Source organism: Danio rerio, chromosome 6 (genome assembly GCF_052040795.2).
Source record: "Danio rerio strain M-AB ecotype USA chromosome 6, GRCz13ab, whole genome shotgun sequence".
NCBI lineage: Eukaryota > Metazoa > Chordata > Actinopteri > Cypriniformes > Danionidae > Danio > Danio rerio.
Window position 1 is genome coordinate 13,779,161 of NC_141026.1, and position 23,598 is coordinate 13,802,758.

At 34.3% G+C, this 23,598-nt stretch overlaps 3 protein-coding genes across 28 annotated transcripts in view; 2 read left to right on the forward strand and 1 right to left on the reverse strand.

Annotated features, from left to right (window-relative positions):
• The window catches only part of ical1 (islet cell autoantigen 1-like), a 52,320-nt gene extending 30,962 nt beyond the window's left edge, over positions 1 to 21,358 (reverse strand). For 5 of the 26 annotated variants that reach the window (XM_087255185.1, XM_087255164.1, XM_087255152.1 and 2 more), the window contains exons 1-5: positions 21,183 to 21,358; positions 11,891 to 11,998; positions 11,660 to 11,782; positions 9,836 to 9,866; positions 8,275 to 8,469 (exon numbers count right to left, since the gene is read on the reverse strand). The gene's annotated coding sequence lies outside the window, so the exon portion shown is untranslated. Of the gene's footprint in view, positions 1 to 1,673; positions 1,812 to 8,274; positions 8,470 to 9,835; positions 9,867 to 11,659; positions 11,783 to 11,890; positions 11,999 to 21,182 lie in introns of all 26 variants that reach the window. The other 21 variants (XM_087255188.1, XM_087255166.1, XM_087255154.1 and 18 more) reach the window with 9 other exon arrangements.
• The window catches only part of stk24b (serine/threonine kinase 24b (STE20 homolog, yeast)), an 835,587-nt gene that overhangs the window by 404,357 nt on the left and 407,632 nt on the right, over positions 1 to 23,598 (forward strand). The window lies entirely within an intron of this gene.
• Positions 21,445 to 23,055, forward strand: cxcr4a (chemokine (C-X-C motif) receptor 4a). The gene is given in 2 exon segments (NM_131882.3): positions 21,445 to 21,514; positions 21,605 to 23,055. Coding segments are annotated over 2 exon segments (1,083 nt in total). The 5' UTR covers positions 21,445 to 21,499; the 3' UTR covers positions 22,673 to 23,055.

Sequence of the window (23,598 nt, forward strand, 5' to 3'; positions counted from 1 at the left end):
CAGTTTTTCTAGCTTCTCTTGAAAAAAATACATTTAAAAATTCATGGATAACAATAGGCAAGATAGTATTCAAATTGATTTTAATATAGGCCACTTTTGATGCTTCACAGACTTTTTATTGGTCATTTTTTATTTCAAGAATAAAATTAATTTTATATATTTAGAATAAAAAAATAGTATATTTAGTTACTTGTAAAATGCTTTCTTTATTTAAAAAACTATGCAGTAGCAAAAGACACCTTCTATTACATCAGATTGTGTAATACTGGTGTCTTAGCATTGTTCTGGGCTCTCTAATTCCCCCCCCCACCCCTCCCCCCCAAATCTGCTGAAAGTTATAAACTTAAGTTATTTCACTTAATTTCAAATTATTTATTTTATTATACATTCAACAACACATTTATTCATTCATTCATTTTTTTTCAGCTTAGTCCCTTTATTAACTCGGGGTCGCCACAGCGGAATGAACCACCAACTTATCCAGCATCTTTTTACACAGCGCATACCCTTTCAGACGCAACCCATCTCTGAGAAATCAACAACAAAACATTCATTCTTTTTTTTTTGACCTAATTAAATGTTTTATTTATTATTGTTTGATAAAAAATTATACTTCAGAGTCAGGGCTGAGGAACATTATTCACTAGATTTAGAAATGTTCTTTTTGTTTTAATTGAATTTTATTTTATTTTAATTAATTTTATTTTTTTCATTTATTTTTTCATTTTATTAGTATTTTATTATACAGAATGAATATTTTATTAATTAATTAATTTTTATTTTGTATGATTTATTTTATTATTGCTTTCCATTTATTTTCATTTATTTTATTTTACATTTTGTAGAATTAAGATAATTGGTTTATCTTTGAGTGTCTCTTTATGACTGTATTGTATTTTTTATTTAAACTATTATTATTATTATTATTATTATTATTATTATTATTATTAGTCTTCGTTTGATTTTGCTTTTGTTTTTCTTAATTTTCTTAATTTTTGTTAATATTGAGTAGTTGCCATTTATACCCAGAGGATGGCGCCGTTGAAATAGTGATGTAGACGGAAGACAGTGAGCACTGTGGGCACTAGTGGGCACACATGAAACAGAAACAAGATGCAACGTGTGCCGCAACAATACAAAGAGAATAACATTTTAACAATTTAAAAGTTGTCATTTTATTGGCATGCACTATACATACAACAGTATACTATGTGTGCTATGGCAATAAAAAGAGAATAAAGTTTTGACATAATTAATTTAAAAGGTAAAAAAAATATGGTAATGCCCTGTACATACAACAATGCATGCTGCAACAAGATAATAATAATGATAATAATAATAATAATAATAATAATAATAATAATAATAATAATAATAATAATAATAATAATAATAATAATAACAATAATAGAAAAGACAGAATAAAACTAAGCTCTTTTATAAATGTATAAAAAGGAAAATCTCAGATTGTGATGGCCCATATTGTGTACTGCATGCCAAAAACATCACTCCTCTTGTTACATAACATGATTCCAAAATAACTCACTCTACTCATCTGAGATATACAATCTGAGACACAAGCTGGTAAAAGAAAATCAGGAAGCTGCGGTTTTGTTGGTACACTCATTCTCACACTTTCAGAGTAGAAAAAAGGCTGATACAGCGACACTTACAAAATCCTGTCTCCTTCTCACACGTATACAGAAAGACACACACCCAGACACAGACGGGCACATGCCAACACCACACCCAGCTCAAACACACATCCTTCACCTCAAGACCCTCGTCTTCACAGATGCAGCATGAAACAACTAAACGCAGACAAAGAAAAAAAAAAAGATAAGATAGATGTAGTCTGAGATGTGCAGATAAAGATCAAGAAGACTTTTGAAAGTTTTTAAAGAATTATTCTGCTCACCAGTGCCACATTTGTTGGATTAAAAATATAGTAAAAGCTGCAAAATTGGCTAATATTATTACAATTGAAGTAACTGTTTGAAAAATAATGAAATACTGGAACTGCTTTCTTTTGAATGTACTCAAGGCCGGATTTAACCAATAAGCGAGGTAAGCAGCTGATTAGGGCCACAGGAAAATCTGGGAAATCTGGGGGCCCCCAATAAATATCTAGAGCTATAAATTATACCTATAAACTAATTTGTGAAACAAATTAAATTTTCAACATAATCAAATATTGTTTAGTATACAATCAAAAAAAATATTATTATAATAACATAATGTTATAGAATAATAATAATATTACCAAATAAATAATCCATCATTGATCATTAGTCCAGCAGTCAAATATATATATATATATATATATATATATATATATATATATATATATATATATATATATATATATATATATATATATATATATATATATAATTTTTTTATTATTATTTTTAGTTGAAAATTCATTTTAAGATTTATATTTAATATGTAGAGATTGCATTAATTTAAAATGTCGAAAAGATGACTGAGTGATATAAACAAACAGCAATTTAAATAAAAATGTAATCAATGTAGAAAGGTTGTATTTCAGGCCATATATGGGTGGAATTGCTTAGGGCCCTAAAATCACAAAATCCGTCCCTGAATGTAGTTTGCAGTTTCTATCATTTCTGGGATTTAAAACGGATTTGTAATTCCTCTAGTTTTCAGTGTCATATGATGCTTGTGAAATTGATAAAATGTTTTATTAGGATCGGTTGTTATTGGAATTCAATCAATATGGATGGTTCTTTTAATAATTAACCTTATTATCCTACTTAGTAGGTTTGTGAAAACTGATGTGTTTTCCTTTTTAGGATTCTTTGAAATATTAATAAATATTAGTAATAAACAGTTGAAGTCAGAATTATTAGCCCCTTTGAATTTTTTTCTTTTTTAAATATTTCCCAAATGATGCTTAGCAGAGCAAGGAAATTTTCACAGTATGTCTTCAAATATTTTTTCTTCTGGAGATAGTTTTAAAAGCCATTTTAAGGTCAAAATTAAGCTATATTTGTTTTTGCGATAATCTACAGAACAAACTATCCTCCAGCTGCAACCAGGAACTGGGAAACATTCATACACACTCATTCACACACATTGGAGTAACAATGCTGAAATATCGACTATAAATCAGATGAATAAGCAACAATATACAACAAACTGTGCAAAAGGCCTCTATTACATTTGTTGTTTCAGTGATGGTATACTGGTTTGGTTGTACATATTTATTCTCATTCTCCCTGTTAGAACATAACCAGACCTTTTTTTCTGGATTAGTTTTTTGTATAGAGTAAGTCCAAAACATGAAAACATAAAGCCACATGAAGGCATATGAACGATAGAAGATTGAGTTTTGGTCTTCAGTGAAACTTGCTGGATTTTGCTAGTTTTTAGCTTTGCTTCTGCCAGTGGTGTTGGCAGTATTGTCTGAATTGATGATGGGAATGTGAATACTGAAAAGTAGTCGGTATGACATGTAGTTACATTTTTTGAGAGGTGTGTGTCTGCGTCGCCGACGGCTTTGTGTCCACTCGTAGGCTGCACCGTAGCATACACATGCACTTGACACAGAATCATAAATAGCCGAAGGAAAATGAATGACTGACTAAAAACTGTTGAGCTGCTTCAAATGTTTGTGGAAACATGCGACCCAACCAAAAATACCATTAAAAATGTATTTACTTAAATTCACAACGGACAAATTTAGTTGTTCGAGAGTGAAAGTATGATTTTATTTATGATTTTATAAAGGTTGCTTTAATATACTTAAATAAAAAAAAAACAGCTGATGAAACACACACAGTCATGAAATGGCCTCCTCAGAGTCCAGACCTAAATATTGTAAAGGCAGATTGGGACCACTTTTAATTACACTTTTTATTGCTTGCTAAAAGTAAATTAGTTTTGTTCATTGTTTTTTTTTTTGTACATTTTTTCTGTATTTTCTGTTTGTAAATTAATAAAGAGATTTAAAATTAAACACAAATTTAACAATTAAACAAGTATATACTATACTCTGCAAAAGTCTAGGCCACTAAACTTGACTTTTGCACTGTACTGTAGATTCAATAAGCATACAGCTATTTTAAATTGTAACAACATTTCCCAGTTCAATTCAATAAACAAATAAATGCAGAATTTGTGAGCAGAATAACCATTTAGAAACTTTAAAAAGTCCTACTGATCATAAAATAAAGATTTTATGCATTATTAAACAAGCTCAGAAACACCTGGACAGCAGACAAACATCTGTTGACAGCAGACTGCTGGACCCTCGAGACACAATGACGGTTGAAACGCTATAAAACTGAGTTTGACTGTTTCTGTTCTTATCAATGTAGATTTTGTTATTAGCCTTCAGCCGCTGGGAACAATGGATAAGCTGGTTCTACCCTCAGCTTCTGGAATTAACAAAGAGGTTGAATTGCGTTGTAATCCTTTTTATTTGCTTGGTGTGGCAGAATGAACATATGAATGATGCAGCTGAATCTTATCAGTTAGTTAGAGCCAACAGCAAACTTAAATTAGATTAATTGTATTTTGGGAGGTGATGGATATCATTGTAATAAGCCCTGTAAAGAGACCTTTATGATATACAGTATAGTCAACATTTAAAGAGGATAAAAAAAATACTTTCATCATTTCAAATTGTATAGTGGTCAAATATTTATTTAAAGTGCCTTATGTGGCTTTACTTTACTTTATTTTGCAAATTAAATAACAAAACTAAACAGTGTTTAAGTATGCTGAAAGTTTCAGAGATATAAAATATCAGTTGATAAATAATATAAATTCACAAGTCGTAAAGTAAAGTAAAAGCCAAAAAATGGTTTCAATCTGGATAATAATAACTAGAATTTATAATTTAGCACAAATAATAAAAGATAATAAGGGACAGCACGGTGACGCAGTGGGTAGCACGATCGCTATACGTGAATTGGGTAAACTAAATTGTCCGTAGTGTATGTGTGTGAATGAGTGTTTATGGATGTTCTCCAGTGATGGGTTGCAGCTGAAAGGGCATCCGCTGCGTAAAACATATTCATTTCGCTGCGGAGACCCTAGATTAATGAAGAGACTAAGTCGAAAAGAAAATGAATGAATGAGACAACACAGGGGTGTCACAATGGTGCAGTGCAATGTTGCTGGTTTGAGCCTTGGCTGGTTCAGTTGGCTTTTCTGTGTGGAGTTAATAGTAATAATACCTTTTATTTTTAGGCCCCTTTCAAAGCACTCAAGGTCACCTTACAGCAGATCCAACAGGTGCCACGCCTCCTTTTTAAAATCGAACAATTTCGGACGACTGAACTCATACGAATTTGTACGAATCAGCCACTAAACTGGCAAAGCGTAAAATTCTTAAGTTTTCTCGTAAGATCAGGCTGGCAGATCACAAGCACATCATTAAAATACAAGCAGTAAAAATTGACAACCAGCTAAATATTATACCAGTAAATCATTAAAAACTATCCTAAACAAAAACTTTTTTTATCTAAGATATAAAATTGGAAATAGAATCCATCTGGCAAATGTGCAAAGGCACAAAAACAAAAAACAAAAAAGTTTGCATGTTCTCCCCATGTTGGTATGGGTTTCCTACGGGTGATCCGGTTTCGTTCACAGTCCAAAGACATGCGCTATAGGTGAATTGAATAAACTAAGTTAGCTGTAGTGTATGAGTGTGAATTAGTGTGCATGGGTGTTTCCCAGTGATGGGTTGCAGCTGAAAGGGCATCTGCTGTGTAAAACATATGCTGGATAAATTGGTGGTTCATTCCACTGTGGAAAATGAATGAATGAATGAATGAATGTATAATTGTGAGAATTCAGGCCTTTAGCCAGCCTATTGAAAAGGGTGGTTCTTTTTTCTCAAAAAGTGGATCTTTTTGCAGTTATTCTGCCAAATTAAGTTAAATGATAAGGTTCAAATACTGCACTTTAGTGACATTTTAAGCACTAATAATTACTGCATTAGCTTGTCGGATGGTGATCATAACCATATGTTTTGATACAAAAAAATATTTCCTACAATTTTGTCAAAGAGCTTACTATACTGATTTACCATGAAGTGTTTATTTAGAAATGTGTTTAAGCTGTAATTTATTACAGTTTTATAAAAGGTCAGTACAGTACAGTTTTTCACAAAGGTTATGAGATTAGAATTTTAAATGAAACATTTTGAATAAAGAGGTATGAAATAATACTTAAATATTTTATAAATTTTAAAATAGTAATTTATCATCATGCATCATTAACAAAAAACAAATAGGAATATGTCAAAACTTACAAATAATGCAGATATCATTTGATTTACGAGTTTTTAAGACCAATATCATATCAACATTTGATTTGATATTTATTTATTGGGATAAAACACTTGAGATGTACCATCTAATTTTCAAGGGGGTCCCACAATTAATCACAATCACATAATAATAACACCAAAAGACAAAACAAAACATACATAAATATATATTATGTAGTACAAAAACTATAGACAGATCAGTGTATCCAATCACCACATAAATAATAACATCCTCAGTAAAAACCAATGTAAAATATGATAACAAAGTTTGCTTAAAGACCTTAAACGATATAATGGATCGAATGTTAGCAGATAAATTATTCCACTCTGTTGGACCCTTAAACATAAAAGCTCTTTTACCCATAGGTTTTTTACAACAAGAAACAAAAAAATAAGTCTGAACAGAATGACTAACTTGATAATTTAAGTAAAAAAAATACAAAATAATGTTGTAAATAATAAGGATACTCAAAATGAATACATTTAAATAATTTGAAGCCAGTGAATATGCCACGGCAACAGATCAATGATGTGTGTTAAAAGAACAACCCTGAACAAATCTGCAAAGTCTTATATGCTGTATTAAGAGGAGCAAGATCTAATTTCAACGCACTTTGATAAACAATATCGCAATATTTAAAAATTGGCAAAATAAGTTGGAGCAAGTTTCATGTGAACACTAAATGAAAAACAATGCCTAGACCGATATAAGGTACTAATTTCAAAGTAGACTTTACTTACAATATGATTAATATGTGATTTAAAGAAAAGTTCAGAATCAAACCACAATCCAAAGTATTTAATCGTGCCAACTTCATCCAAAGAAGTACTGTCATTACATAATATAGAATAGGAGTAACTTTTTGATTTAAGTTTTTGTCTGGAACCAAAAACCATAATTCAAGCACTAATTTCAATACTTTGACATAGTCACAAAAACATAATCAATACTTTGCTTGAAACCCTGTTATATATTATCGGATATTTAGTATTTTATTTGTTGGATGGTTAATAAAAATCTTCATTCTAGAAAAATGTAATTTTCTGCCTATTTTTTGATGTGTCAGGCTTGACAGAATTAAAACCAACTAAAAAACATATTAAAAACTGTAGCCTGTAGGTAAATAACAAACAGAATTTTTACATTTGTATAATTAAAAATCTAATTTGTCCTTAAGCCTTCTTCTATCATTTATTTTCACAATTTATGATGGCTTATTGTCAAAAATGGTACAAATGAGTTCATATAGGGGACCAATTCTAGAGTGAGGGTGTGGGTCTTTTGAACCACCCAACCCCCCCCCCCCCCCCCCCCCCCCCCCCCCCCCCCCCCCCCACCCACCCCCCCTAGATACGGACCTGCAATAATGGTTTAAAGGTATTACAATTCATCATTATTCTAAACGCTTTTAGAATAATGTTTACTTCACTAAAACTGCTGTTTTATCAAACTACTTGTTTAACATCAGCTGAAACCGCACAATTAACATTTATTAACAATTAACGTTTTATGTTCAGTCGACTTGACTTTGTAAAAGTTAATTAATCAGACTACTTAATTCCTTCATGTTGTTCCAACACAAATTGATCGTGTGAAACCCAGCATCTTCTACAGTGTTGTTTTTCTCATGTGTAACACGCTTCAGGTGAAAACATCTAATGAATAAATGTGAAAGGAAATATGAGCTAAATGAAATTCGTTGGAACTTAACAGTGCAAGTTGTGTCTTTAGTCATAACTGCTACCATTTTAAAGGAGCTACCCTTTCAATATCACTCACACAGGAGTGGCTCGCGATCAATAAACCTTTAGCACTTGTCTGGAAACAAAGGAGGAGGCACTTTATGAGACTTTCGCAGCAAATGTACAGCAAAAATGAGTTAAACGTCTGAAGGAAACGACCCCACCCCAACATCCAAAATGTGATAGAGTCATTTGTGTGTGTGGCCATTATAGTGTGTACTTACGTTGTCAGTAGATATGCAGGTCATTTAACACGCAGCCTCGACCCCCATCCACACACATATACACACAGAGCAGTGAATGTGCTTCTACAAAGGATGCAAATGACAGACAGGAGGATTTCATATCAGTTCTCAGATCAGCCCATCTAATCCTCTCAAAGACCCTGCGACACCATTCACACTGTCAGAGTCAGATTTCTAAGAAGACAGAGGAGACAAAGATTGCAGAGTTTTAAAAGGGATACCTCATCCCGAAATGAAAAATCTGTCATTGTTCACTCTTCCTCGTCTCAATCTACATCCGTATGCCTTTCTTTCATTCGCAGAATGCAAAAGAAGTTTTGAATAACGTTTTAGGGTTTTGTGCATATTGTGCCCATAAGTCAATGGGTTTTAATGTTGATGCTCCCATATAGAACATAAAGGTCTGTGAATTTATCCACATATCCAGAGTGCACTGTTTAAAACAAAGGGTGCTACAGTAGGAAGAACCAACTTTTTTCCATTTTAATTATCCTTAAAACAAACATTTTCCACTATAAAAAACCTTTTGCGAAATGAAACGTTTCCATGGATGTTAGAGTTTCTTAATGGAACTATTGATGCCAATAAAGAACGTTTATTTTTAAGAACGTGGTTATCAGTTGAAGTCAGATTTACTAAACCCCCTGTTTATTTTTTCCCCCAATTTCTGTTTAACGGAGAGAACTTTTTTTTTTCAACACATTTCTAAACATAACAGTTTTAATAACTCATTTATAATAACTGATTTATTTTATCTTTGCCATGATGACAGTGAATCATATTTGACTAGATATTTTTCAAGAAACTTCTGTACAGCTTAAAGGGACATTTGAAGGCATAACTAGGTTAATTAGGTTAACTAGGCAGGTTAGGGTAATTATAGTTAGTGTATAACGATGGTTTGTTCTGTAGACTATAAAAAAATAGCTTAAAGGGGCTAATAATATTGACCTTAAAATGGATTTTAAAAATTAAAAACTGCTTTTATTCCACCCCCCAAGCCCCCCCCCTCACTTTAGGGCTGTGGGCGGCGTGACTGTCCTTTGCCTAGAGCGGCAGTTCAGCTTGCTTGGACCCTGATTGGGTTTATTCACTTTTTTAAGTAAAGTAAATAATCATGTTTTAGCGTGTAGAATTCAGAAATCATGAATTTAGCCAACAAATGATTGTTTGTGCTTACAGTTGTGAACAGAGACTTATTGTGATTTAAAGGAATATTTCACCCAAAATGAATATCCTGTCATCATTAACTCACCCTCCAGCATTTGAATTTCCTATTTCTGTTTACCACAAAATGAGATATTATGGAGAATGTTGGAAACTAGCCATTGACTTCCATGGTATTTTCTTCCCTTACTATGGATAACAATGGCTACTAGTTACCAACATTCCTCAAAATATCTTCTTATGTAGAAGAAGGAAACTCATACAGGCCTTAAAACAACTGAGAGTGATTGGATTGGTGAGTAAATTTCAATTTTTGGAGGGTGAACTATCCCTTTAAAACCCTGATATACTCAAAACAAAGATATTTTCGTACCTTGATTAGCAGCAGAAAGAAGGTGGAAATCCTGCAAACAAATACTGATATCAAACATCCGGACACAGATGTTAAGATCTAAATATCTCCTGCATGCTTTCATCACAATAACACAAGAATATGAGTAAATGAATGAATGAATGAATGAATGAATGAATGAATGAATGTCAAAAGATTAGGTCAGTATAATACTTTGAATATAAAGTATATTTAAGACTAAACAATACGTAAAGATCTGTGTAAAATTACAATCGCATATGACTGATAAAATCAACTCATACACTAAAAAAAAGGCTGGGATGTTTTAACCCAACACAGGGTTAAGTATGACAAACTTCAAATCTGATGCTAATGAGTCATTAATCTTGAACATTTTAAACCCTGTTAATATAAACAAAATCAGCTGAAATATTATCTAAGTATCTTTCTCTGTTCCACAGAAAAGGGCATTAAGAATGGCAGACCTTTGAACTGTTCCATGTTACAGTAAAAAGCAATTACAATGCAAGTGAATGGCCAATTCATAGGTGTGAATGGTTAAGCACATTACTTTTTCAATAGATGCAGCCATGTAAACTGTATGCATTTTTGAGCAACATTTTTGGTGTTGTTTACTAACCTTTCTGGGTAATTTTTTTCCTAAAAAATGCTGGGTTGTTTTAACACAACAATCCAATATGGTAATTACACGAAGATCAGTTTTCAAATGCTCATTTGGAATGATGTTAAGTAACAACAATTGGTTTAAAAGGTCATTTAAATATAATTCATTCATCCATTAATCAGGGGGGGGCCACAGTGGAATGAACCGCCAACTTATCCAGCATATATTTAGCGCAGCAGATGCCCTTATAGGTGCAACCCATCACTAGGAAACATCCATATACTCTCATTCACACTCAAAAGGTTGTATAGCAAAAGTACTGTCTGTTGAGACAATCCCCTTTTCCTTTTCTTCCAGGCATTCAAAATAATGAGAATACTTCATCGCAGAAATGTAAGGCTCTGCCATCTTGGTTTCTGTTTGCTCCCACGAGGAGCGCATTCTTTCGTAGAGTATGGGATTCAATGTGACTACGCAACCTAATCTCACAAGAAAACGTAAGTATTTTACGTTTTGTCAGTCTAGTGGCTAATTTGTACGAATTTGTATGAGTTCAGTCGTACGAAAATGTACAGTTTTAAAAAGGAGGCATGGTACCCACCCCATCCCTAAACCTAACCGTCATTGGGTGATGAGCAAATCATACTAAATTGTACGAATTAGATCAGATGAATTCCTACGAATTAGCCACCAAATCAAAATGTTACGAATTGCTGTAAGATTGCATTGGACTACGTTAATTTTAATTCAGCAATGTATTTGTTTAAAAGCTAATTAATTCAACTAAAAAGTAACTTGCATTACATTTTTTTTTAAACAACTCAAATATTATTCCTTATTTATTTAAGTAATGCAATAATTTACTTGTTACTTAAAAAACTAATATTATTATGTAACGCAAGTATTTGTAATGCGTTAGCCCAATACTGTTAGTTAAATCTGTAGCACTGTTAATGAAAACACTAGAGTTTCAATCTAAAAAAATAAATCTGGGTCATTATATCCAAAACGCAGGAGCATTTACAAACCATTGGGTAAAAGGTGTCATTTAGATTTAACTTTTAAAAAGTAACTCAACATTATTTGTCCATATTATTATCATTATGACCCAAGTTAGTGTTAAGAAGTTTTTCACTGTAATCAGTAAACATTTGTTCAGCTTATACACACAAACATTCATAAAATCCCACTGATTATGACATATTTGCACTTCTTCTCACCTGTATAATTCACAAGTAAATCAGCTATTTTCTTTGTCTTCTATGGCTTTTAATTAATATGGCTCTGTCACCGACTCAATTCCCTCATAATAGTCTTTTCAGCTGTCTCCATGACCAAACAAGCTGGGATGAAAGAGAGGAAAAAAAAGTGCATGAGCGGCGGGCCATTCAAACAGGTGTCTCCTCTTTCCCTAATACCACCTCTCTTTCACTCCCCCTGTCTCTGCTCACCTCTGTGAATGGCTTGGTTGAGCAGTGATTTGTTTTCTGTCGCCTTGAGGCTGGAACTTTAGTGGTCCACGTGTAGACTTCAAGGCACCATCCCACCGCCTGGTGGATCTGCAAATAGACCTCAGGTTGCTTTTCAGTTTCTTTTCTCTATTTCATAATGACAAGAACATAGATGCTGCTATGCATGATCTGATTTTATTTTAACTCTATGTTTGTCTGTTTAAATCGTTGGGTAGGAAGAAAGACCCACACGTAAACACATAATGACTCTCAGAAAAGGCCACAAATGCTTATCTGGAATCATCAGACCTATTGTATTCTTATCAGAGTCTCTCTGCCCTGTCCCGAGGGCTATTGTCATGCCCTATGGAGAAGGGAGGAAACCCAGTGTACTTACTAGCAACATTTTATATGTCTGTTTGAGTGGGTGTCCTTTTTTTGTGTGAACTGGCGCATTTCATGAAACACATTCACTTCTATGCACACTGAGGCTACATTTATAATCCAGACATTGCTTTTTCCTCAATGTTTTTGGGTTTCCATTAACATTGAGACTTCTAAAAGGATTCCCCGATGTTACTTTGAAATTATTTTACAATCTAGTGTAGACTGTGAAAGTGTATATAGATTGATATCTTTGTTTTTTCCTGTATGTGCCTGCTATGTGCTAATCACGTTTAGAGTAATGCTAAAAATAACTCACTTGTACTATCTTCAGATTACGTTCCTGTGAAAATGACTCTGTAAATTTGCTGAAATTGCTGTACATATTGATTTTTTGGGGGTTTTGACCTAGAATTTTGACTTGCTGTAACCAGAATGCACCAGAGAGTGGTGGGATATATTGCTAATAAAATTATGTTGGAGGTGTAGCACAAGAACTTTGTTATTAAAGGAGTTGTATGTCCGTTTTTTACTTTTCTAAAGCAACACCATAATGTTTGCCGATATTAAAGAAGCATGACAAGTGAACATTCTTGTTTATCTGAAAACAATACTGAAGTCAGATATTCTGCTTTGAAAATGTGTGTTGCGTAAATGTGTGTTCAGAGTGCCACATGAGGTGGGAATTAATTAGCAAATAATATAAATATTACGAACGTAAACATTACCTGAGCAGGTTACATTGTAACTCTGTGTCCTTTAAGCTATGCACAACATTTGCAGTGATAAGCAATTTAGCTGTTTGCACCAGACAAAACACAATATAAAATTAAATACATCCAATCAAAAGCACAGAATAGTGCACTCACTGCACTCCAACAAAATGGTAATCTAATTAATACATATTAAACATAGTTAACATTATTAAATGTGCATGTTAAATCACTGATATGTGTTGGTTTGCAATGAGCCACAGCTCTGAATTTCAATTTCAAATGGTTTATTATATTTCCAAGATCTGAGGTGAACAATCTGCTGCTGCTTTCAGTGGTATGGCAATAAATGTTATGTAAAATGCAATTCAAACTCACGTTATTAACATTTAACACTGAATAAAGCAGATGAGGTGTACCTGAGGTGATCATTATCACTTTATCCAGTTGTTCAGCTGTAGGTAACAGAAGCTGTTTCTAAAATATCAATTTGAGGTGTTGGTTAGGACAAAAATTCCTTTTATTATGGAAAATATTCCTTCTATTGTGTGCTGTTGCTTTTATTAAAAAAAAAACACATTTAAATCAGACTTTAGGCTCAATTGTCATGTTGATCTTCAATCTGGCAACCTTTGCTTGTGATTGTTTACTTTCATACTGCACCTTTAACTTTATAATACGTTTTTATTGTGTTTTTTTAAACATTCTCATTTTAGCACATTCTGAATATTCATTTGAAGATGCTCAATCTGATCTCACAGAAAAATATAAAGCTTTTGTCAGATTAGTGCAAATCACTGCGCTCTTAAAAATGCTGAATTGATTTTTTAAATAAATTTTACAAAAATATACAAACACAATTGCTGGGATTAATTCTTAAAAGGACAAAAATGAAAATTGTCTCACTATTTACTCTCACTCAAGGGGTTCTAAACTTTTATAAAGTTCTTTCTTCCTTTGAACACAAAAAAATATTCATTCTGAAGAATGTTGAAAAAACAGCCACTGACATCCATAGCAGAAACTAGGATGGAAGAAAAATCGCAATGGATATGGCTGTTCTTATCTAACACAATGTTCTTTATCTCACAACAATTTGTAACTTTTTGATGTAGTAGCTAATTTATATGAACTCATTCGTACAATTTAGTATGATTTGCTTACCCCCCATGACGGTTGGTTTTAGGGGTGGGGGTGGTTGCCATGCCTTCTTTTAAAATCCTACATTTTTGTACTCCTGAACTCATGAATTTGTGCGATTTAGCCACTAAACTGACAAAACGTAAACTAGTTAAATTTCCTTATGACATCTGGCTGTCTTTTCTCAGCATTCTTTAGTATGTCTGAAGAATGCCTGAATTTGGTAATATCAGGAAATTATGACAGAATTTTCATATTTGGGTAAACCTTCCCTTTAGATTAGTAGAAAATTTATCCAATTTTTTTTTCAAATATGGATTTTTTGTACACACAAGCTGAAAATTCAACGGTAACACCAGATGGAATCCTGATTAAAGAATCGAAAGAAACTGCAAAAACCCCTGACTTTAAATCCAATACAGCTGCCTACAGCAACAGCAGAAATGTGTGTGTGTGTGTGTGTGTGTGTGTGGTTTATTAGCATTTCTGTTTTTCTGTCTTAGTAAGCTCAGTGTACACAGTTATTCAACATCTATCTGTTACAAATAACACTGATTTCATTGCTACAAATGCCTCTATCCACATCTAAACCGTGATTAATATTCCTAAAAATCATTTCATCACTACAGCACAGTCAGAAAACAAATGAATTTATTCCAGCTATATGCTTGCTTAATTCCAGAAACAATTAAAAATGTTGTTTTTCTTAATATTTAAAGCTGATCTCTGTCCACATTTCTCAATCTGCTTTGACAGTTTTGTGGTGAATTCATATGGATTAATGGGATCTCGTTCATAACTTTAGTTTAATCTTTTCTGTGATAAATCTTTTCTGTGATAAAGTTGAAGAGCTGGGGGTTGGTGACGAGTGTGTAGGTGGTGTAAAAAAAATATTAAACACATAAAACCCATATGCACAACCAAATGCAATTCAGTGTGTGTTTGCTACTTTCGTACTTTTGATCTTATTAGTAAAGCAAAAGCACTGTCCGTTGAGACAATTCCCGCCTTTTTTTATCATGTGTTCAAAATAATGAGAATAGTTCATTGCAGGAATGTAAAGCTATGTCATTTTGGTTTATGTCTGCTCCAACGAGGAGCTAATCTTTCATCGAGTATGAGATTCAACGTGTTCATTTAAATTCAGCAACTCACATTACAATTTTAAAAAGTAACTCATATATGATTTTTTTTAAAGTAATGCATTAATTTACTTGTTACTTAGAAAACTAACATTATTATACAACTCGAGTAACTTCTACCCCCAACACTGTTAGTTAGCTAGTAATGAAAATACTGGAGTTTCAATCTGAAAAAAATTCTGGGTTGTTATAACCAAAAAGCAAATATCAAACCACTGGGTTAAAAGTGTAATTTAATGAAGTCAATAAAAACAAATAAAACCCCATTTATGCACAACCAAATGCAATTCAGACTCCTTGCACAAATTATGCACAAATGTATTCACCTTATTCTTTGCGTATGAGCAGGCGCTGCCATTTGAATCTTTTTGGCTCGAGACATCCGATCTCATTCACTTCTAATTATTTTTAGACATTAAAAACAGCTTGTTGCTGATGTTGTAAACTGATATTTTCTTAGTGTTATTGTATTTTGTCTGTATAGTCATGCAAACACTTGTTTGTAGAGCAAGTAATTTGACTGTTTTCTGCCATTTATTATTCATTTCTCCCATAGGGAGCTGAATCGGAAGTTCTAAAACAATAGCAAAAAACGAGCGCACTTCACCGTTGAAGAATAAAGTCCATAGCCCAACAGGATTAGTAATAGTAATTGTGACCCTGAACCACAAAACCAATCTTATGTTGCACAAGTATATTTTTGGTGTAGATAAAATTGCATTGTATGGGTGAAAATTCTTGTTTAACAATAATTAGTACACTGTAAAACCCAAAAAGTTAAGGTAACTCAAATAATTTGAGGAAATCAATTGCAACAAACCATTTAAGTACAAGTCCTAATCCTAATGAGTACTGTGAACTTAATCCATTTTAGTAAACAAAGCAATTTGAGCACAGTAAAACTCAACAAATAAAGAAAAATCAAACCAATACTGAAAATCCCAATAAGTTAAGGCAACTCAAACCGTTTGAGAAAAACTGATTGCTACAAACCATTTGAGTCAAAAAATAATCTATATGAATACTGTGAACTTACTCCACTTAAGTTGGAGTAATGAGGTATTTAACTCTTACCTTCAACACTGAGTTTAAAACTCTTTTCAAATGAGCAACAAACACTCAGTTCATTTAATAAAGTTGACTGTGGGGTTTTACAGTGTATAGTAAGAAAATATCATGTTCTATCAAGATATTTTGTAAATTTTCTACTGTTAATATATATGAAACCCAGTTTTTGATTAGTAATATGTGTTGCTACTTAGTTTGGACAACTTTAAGGTGATTTTCTTTCTGTTTTGATTATTATGAACCATCCAGACTTTCAAATAGCTGTATTTTAGCCAAATATTATACATTCTAACAAAGCATATATCAAGGGAAAGCACTTGGAAAGTGATGTTTCTCATTTATAAAATTAAATGTAAATCAAAGGCAGCAACACCAAGGCTCCAAAAATTTCTTTTTAAAAATGATCATTCATTTTTAGGAATATTTTTAATTGAATAAATTTGTATTTTTGGAGCCTTGGTGTTGCCGCCTTTGATTTACATTTAATTTGCACTTTTTGCGGTTTTGGCTGAGCACCCAATTAAGAGAGATGTGCGTGCTTTTGTACAGAGTTTTCTCATTTATAAAATAAAACGACATTTTTGAATGGTTTTGTAATCCAGCGTCACATATATAAATGTATTCAAATGTATAAATCATGCATAAGATGCTCTTTTCAGCATGAACACAAGAGGATGTGCTTCTAACTAGCTCGTTTGCTGTATACTGGCATGAGCGAGAAGAACACGAGGTGCATCGATTGCGCACACTTTCATTCTCCCACTCAGTGTTGCTTTATGCCTCTGCGCCTCTGACTTCTGTGGTCTCTGCAGACTTAAAAGACACCCGGTTTGTGTCTTACTGCACCAGCTGCCTTTCATCGGCCCACACGCATACACACAACCGCACATTAAAACACATAAATCAGATTTCTTAATCTTCCTATGGAAAAACTGTGAGCTCACACACAAATCTTTATAACTCACACATCAAAAGCTTTTCTACAAAAATAACAAATTCCATTAAACCATAACCTATATAATTAATCATTTTGATTTCACACATTGTTTGGGAGATTATTTTTGCATATGAGCAATAAGTAATGTCAGACTCTAAAAAGGCTGGGTGGTTGTAAACCAATGTTAGGAGAAAATCTGGACAAACACAGCTGTTGGGTTAAAAAGTGTCATTTCAATAGAAAAAAAATTTACTCAACATTGGGTTTGTTCATATTTGACCCAACATTGGTTTAAAACAACCCAGCATTTTTTTGAGTGTATGTACATAAAATTATTCAACATACTTCTTACTTATTCTGACCTGTAACTTTATACAGATTTGCATTTTTTAAACATGCTTTTCATTTTTGAATGATGGCGGAACATTATTTTGCTAATATTTATTTTCGTGTGTGTGTGTACGTGTGTTTGTATGTGTGTGTGTGTATGTGTATATATATATATATATATATATATATATATATATATATATATATATATATATATATATATATATATATATATATATATATATATATATATATATATACACACACACACACACAAACACACTCACTCGCCACTTTATTAGGGGTCCTGGATTGGACCCCTTTTGCCATTAGAACTGCCTTAATCCTTTGTGGCATAGATGCAACAAGATACTGGAAATATTCCTCAGAGATTTTAGTCCATATTGACATGACAGCATCTCTATTGGATTGACATCTGGTGACTGTTGAGGCCATTTAAGTACAGTGAACTCATTGTCATGTTCAAGAAACCAGTCTGAGATGATTCACGCTTTATGACATGATGCATTATCCTGCTGGAAAAGCCATAAGAAAAAGGGTACACTGCGGTCAAAAAGGGATGAACATGGGCAGCAACAATACTCAGGTAGGCTGTGGTGTTGACACAATGCTCAATTGGTATTTTCTCTTTTTCTGACCATTCTCTGCAAACCCTTGAGATGGTTATGTGTGAAAATCCCAGTAGATCAGCAGTTTCTGAAATACTTGGACCAGCCGTCTGGCACCAAAAACCATGCCACGTTCAAAGTAATTTAAATCACCTTTCTTCCCCATTCTGATGCTCAGTTTGAACTGCAGCAGATCGTCTTGACCACCGTTAACAAGCAGTTGGACAGCTGTACCTAATAAAGTGGCTGGTGAGTGTGTATGTCTGTATGTATGCGTGTGTATGTGTGTGTATACACACACACACACACACACACACACATATATATATATATATATATATATATATATATATATATATATATATATATATATGTGTGTGTGTGTGTGTGTGTGTGTATATATATATATATATGTAAAACTGTAAAACTGTTTGATGTTTAAAATTGGCATATATGAACAACATACTGAAAATCTACTGCATTTGGTAATATCTACTGAAAATTCAGTTTTGCCGTCACAAAATAGATGACTTTTTAAATATACTAAAATATCATTTTGAATTGTAATATTTCACATTATTTTAATTTATTTTTATCAGTGCAACTTTGGTTTTTGAGTATGTTTAATCTATCAGACCCGAAACTTTGTAGCAAACCCCACGTCTGTCCGTATTTATTTGAAGTGGAGTGAGGCTGGTCAATAATATTACAATATGTATAGCATTATTAAGATTACAGTATACATTAGTTGGCTTATTAACTATAAAATCAAAACCTACAGTTCATTTTGACTGATTTGTATCATAAAGGAAGGGTGAAAAGTTTCAGATTACTTGTACTACTGAAAAAAAAACACTAGCTAAATATACTAAACAGGATTTTTATATTTCCTGTGTTGGTAGACGTCAGCATCAAAAAGCAGTATTAGAAATATAGACTTACAACAAAACATAATAGCCTTTGCATCTTTGCTGGCTCGCAGACAAATTTTACTGCACTGGAAATCTTTAAATCCACCTAAAGCATCACACTGGCTTCAAGATCTGATGTTATATTTACACTTGGAAAAAATTAAATATTCAATTAGAGGCTCTAGCAAATTCTCATATGTATGGCAACCATTATTAACATATTTCTCTGCTATAAGTGTACTTCCTGGGGAATAATGTGACTGTCTTGTATGTAACTGGAATCTTTTTTCTTTGTCCTTTCTTTCTCTGTCCAGAATCTCAAGCTTCTTCTATGTTAACTTACCATTGTAAGATAGCACAGCCTTATCCCTCATTGAATCACCCATTACTGTTGTCACTCTATTTCTATATGTATTTATAATTATTTTATTTATTTATGTATGTATTTATTTTTTTATTTTTTTAAAGATTTGGCAGCCCTTTTTTATATTTTTTAAAAATTCATTATTATTTTTTTATAATTACTTTTCCTTTCATTTTTATTTATTTATTTATTTTTATCGTTCTTTAGGCAGTGTATTTAGGGGTCGTTAAAGAGGGTTTTATATGTATAAAATGTATATAAAATGTCAATTTTCTGTATAAATAATGTAACTTGTTCTTGGCATAAAAAATAAAGGAAAAAAAAAAGAAATATAGACTTCATCATTTTAACACCAGATAACTTATCAACCACCCTTGTAGAAGAGATAAGAGAATCAATGTTTATAACAGAATAAATAATTGTAGTAGATTTTGAACACACACACAAACACACACACACACACACACATACACACAGACAGCAATGCAGATCACCTTACAACCCTTTTTCAGTTTGAGAAGCAGCTCTCTTGAAGTCATCTCTGTTGGCTGGGGGGGGGGGGGGGGGGGGGGGGGGGGGGGGGGGGGGGCAGGTGAAAACACATGTTCTCCCAGAGGAAAGCACACACACACATATAGCCAAAGGGTTTTTGTGTCTGAGAACTGCCCTTCCTTGCTCTCTACGTCCAGCGATAGGCCTGACCTCTCATTTTAGCCAGGTGTCCTGACCAAGACTGCCGAATAGCATCTGTGACTGTTACAACCCCAAGTATTGAATAACAGAGATCTCATGCTAAACGCTCTCTTCGGGGACTCTTTGTGATCATTTTTCTTTTTGTTTTTAAATATGACCGCACACAGTACCATTTAAATGGCTGAAGGTATTCACTGCAATAACCTTCTTAAATACAGACCCATTTCAGCATGTAGGCATATATACATATCTAAGTGAGTTAAGTTAATTTTACTTGCTCTTTGGGTGTTTTGGACAATAGGGGAAGCGAACGACAAGTGACTGCCTCTGTGATTTTATCTGATCACCAACACATTAGCACCTTTCATTGGGATAAAAAGCCATTCAACGCATGCAGAACATGCGCAGCTCAAAGCATTTAAGAGATTAACATACAGTGTGCATATTTCTAAGACTAATTAACAGTGCCAATAAATACATTTAATTTAATGTGGGTCCACATTGTGTGAGTGTGTACTTTTCACAGATTGAACTTGAAGCAGGGCAACACTTTCACACGTATGTGTGTGTGTGTGTGTGTGTGTGTGTGTGATTTTCAGAAATGAAGACTCTGGTTGGATGACATTTAAGTGTTTTGAGGGTTGTGGTGATTTGATGTGGATTTAACGCCATTAAACAGTTCATGAAGTACACGCTGAACATGTAAACACATATACACAAATGATACTACACACTTAACAACAAGCTGAGTGCAAATTAATCTTACCTAGGGAAATTAACTGTTTTTAACTGTTTACTAAATTTCCATAAACACATTTTTACTACAAATAGACCATGATTAACCTATAATTAGTGTAAAAAACCATGATTAGTTTGAGGTTATTTTGTCATTATATACAAAAATGTTTGGTTGTTGTTGCTTCATTTTGCAGTAAAACTACGGTTATTAGGGATGTTGTGTTTGATAGGCAAAGTTATTACCTCACAAATTAAGTTAACTGACTTTGTATGAAGTTTTTCTCAAGGCAATACAATTGAAGCGCAGATTTCCCCCACAGGACGTCGTCTTCTTCACACACCAAACTTTAAACACGAAAACAGGAAGAGTGATTGCGGAAGACGCAGATGCAGCTACCTGCGAGCGCAGACTCGTGAGCGCGTGCTGTGCAGTTGACGTGAGTAAAATAGAGGCGGGGCTTCCGCGCGAGTGAGGTATTTAAACTGTTCGAGCGCCACAACATTTAGAAAAATACTGAAGACTTGCTGGAGACTGAAGGAGCTGGAGAAGTCTTTTAGAGATGGCTTATTACGAAGTAAGTTATAATGCCTATTTAAACATTGTCTGTAATTATTAAATAGCATACATTTAAATTAATTATTTCCAACTTTGTTAACTTTTTCAGCACATCGTCTTTGAAGATGATTTATCAGCTGATAACAGCTCTGAATTCGGCTCGGGGGACATCGGAGCCAACTTTGAGGTCCCGTGTGATGTGGAGGTCAGTCACGACTTCCAGAGGATCTTTCTCCCAACGGTGTACGGGATCATATTTGTTTTGGGTCTTATCGGGAACGGACTGGTTGTTCTGGTAATGGGTTGCCAGAAGAAATCCAGAACCATGACAGACAAGTACCGTCTGCACCTCTCAGTGGCGGACCTCCTGTTTGTGCTCACTCTGCCATTCTGGGCTGTGGACGCGGCCAAAGACTGGTACTTTGGAGGGTTCATGTGCGTGGCCGTGCATATGATTTACACGGTAAACTTGTACAGCAGCGTCCTCATCCTCGCCTTCATCAGTTTGGACCGGTACCTCGCCGTAGTGCGCGCCACGAACAGCCAGGGTCCGAGGAAACTTCTGGCCAACCGCATCATTTACGTGGGCGTGTGGCTCCCCGCCGCGCTCCTCACTGTGCCCGACTTGGTGTTCGCCAAAGCGGAGAGCAGCGCCATCCGCACCTTCTGCGAGCGCATATACCCGCAGGACTCGTTTGTCACCTGGGTGGTCGCTTTCCGCTTCCAGCACATCCTCGTGGGCTTCGTGCTTCCCGGGCTCGTGATCCTCATTTGCTACTGCATCATCATCTCCAAGCTGTCGCGCGGCTCCAAAGGCACGCAGAAGCGCAAGGCGCTGAAGACCACCGTGGTTCTGATCGTCTGCTTTTTCGTCTGCTGGTTGCCGTATTGCGGAGGGATCCTGCTGGACACGCTGATGATGCTGGAGGTGATTCCCCACAGCTGCGAGCTGGAGCAGGGGCTGCAGAAATGGATCTTCGTGACGGAGGCGCTCGCGTACTTTCACTGCTGTCTCAACCCGATCCTGTACGCCTTTCTAGGGGTGAAGTTCAAGAAGTCCGCTCGCAGCGCTCTGTCTCCCAGCCGGGGGTCCAGTCTTAAAATTCTGTCCAAGAAGAGGACAGGAATGTCATCCGTGTCCACAGAATCTGAATCTTCCAGCTTTCACTCTAGTTAACACAGGAGCGCGCACCTTGGACTATGAACATGCTTTCAGATTTAATGTCATAAAATTACTAGATATAAAAATGAGCAAACAGGCTGAGCCTAATTGAAAAGTTGTAAATCTGTTCATAAGAATGTTGACAAATACTGCAATGCTTCCAGTATTACTCTTTACATTGAGACTTTGTGAGGAAAAATGTGTTTATATATTGTGCACAATGTTTACTGTACATATCATGTGTGTATATAGATTTTTTTACTTAGTTCTTTTCTGCACTTATGTAGACCATTGCATTTATTTATTATGTGATAAACCAAAGATGGATTGAATTATCCATTCCAAGAGCTGCTTTGTCAATTTGAAGTCTTTACAATAAATTGTTTTGAATACTCAAACTTTTGTTTGTGGCCACATTTCTTTATAGTGCATGATAATGGAGTTTCCCTGCAATACCCAGTGTTTGTACTCATCATAGAGACATGTGACATAGTGTAGAGCGCTGTTTCTTATCAATATCTTTTCAAGCATAAAATAGAAAAAGTACAGTGATTACAGAAACGCATGATCTCTCCTGTCTGACACACACACACACTGACGATGGGGATTCTCTGAGATGCAAACTCAAGTCTGAAGAGACATGTCGTACCCTTTGAAGGGATTCCCAACACACTGCAGAGTCCATTCAACCATAAACAATCACACACTCACACACACACACACACACAAACCTGCTTAAATGCAAATAAAAGAAGTGCAAGATTTGGTTTGAGTTCCACATTTAAATTCTGTCAGAATCATTCGCACTTGTTTTCTGCAGTTTCATAAGTGTAATTTCACTAAAGTGGGGTTTTGTTTATTCAGGTGGTGTCACAACAAAACTGTGTTGCCATGTCTCTGACACTGATTGGCAGTTGTAAACATGCCCCATATGAGTCATA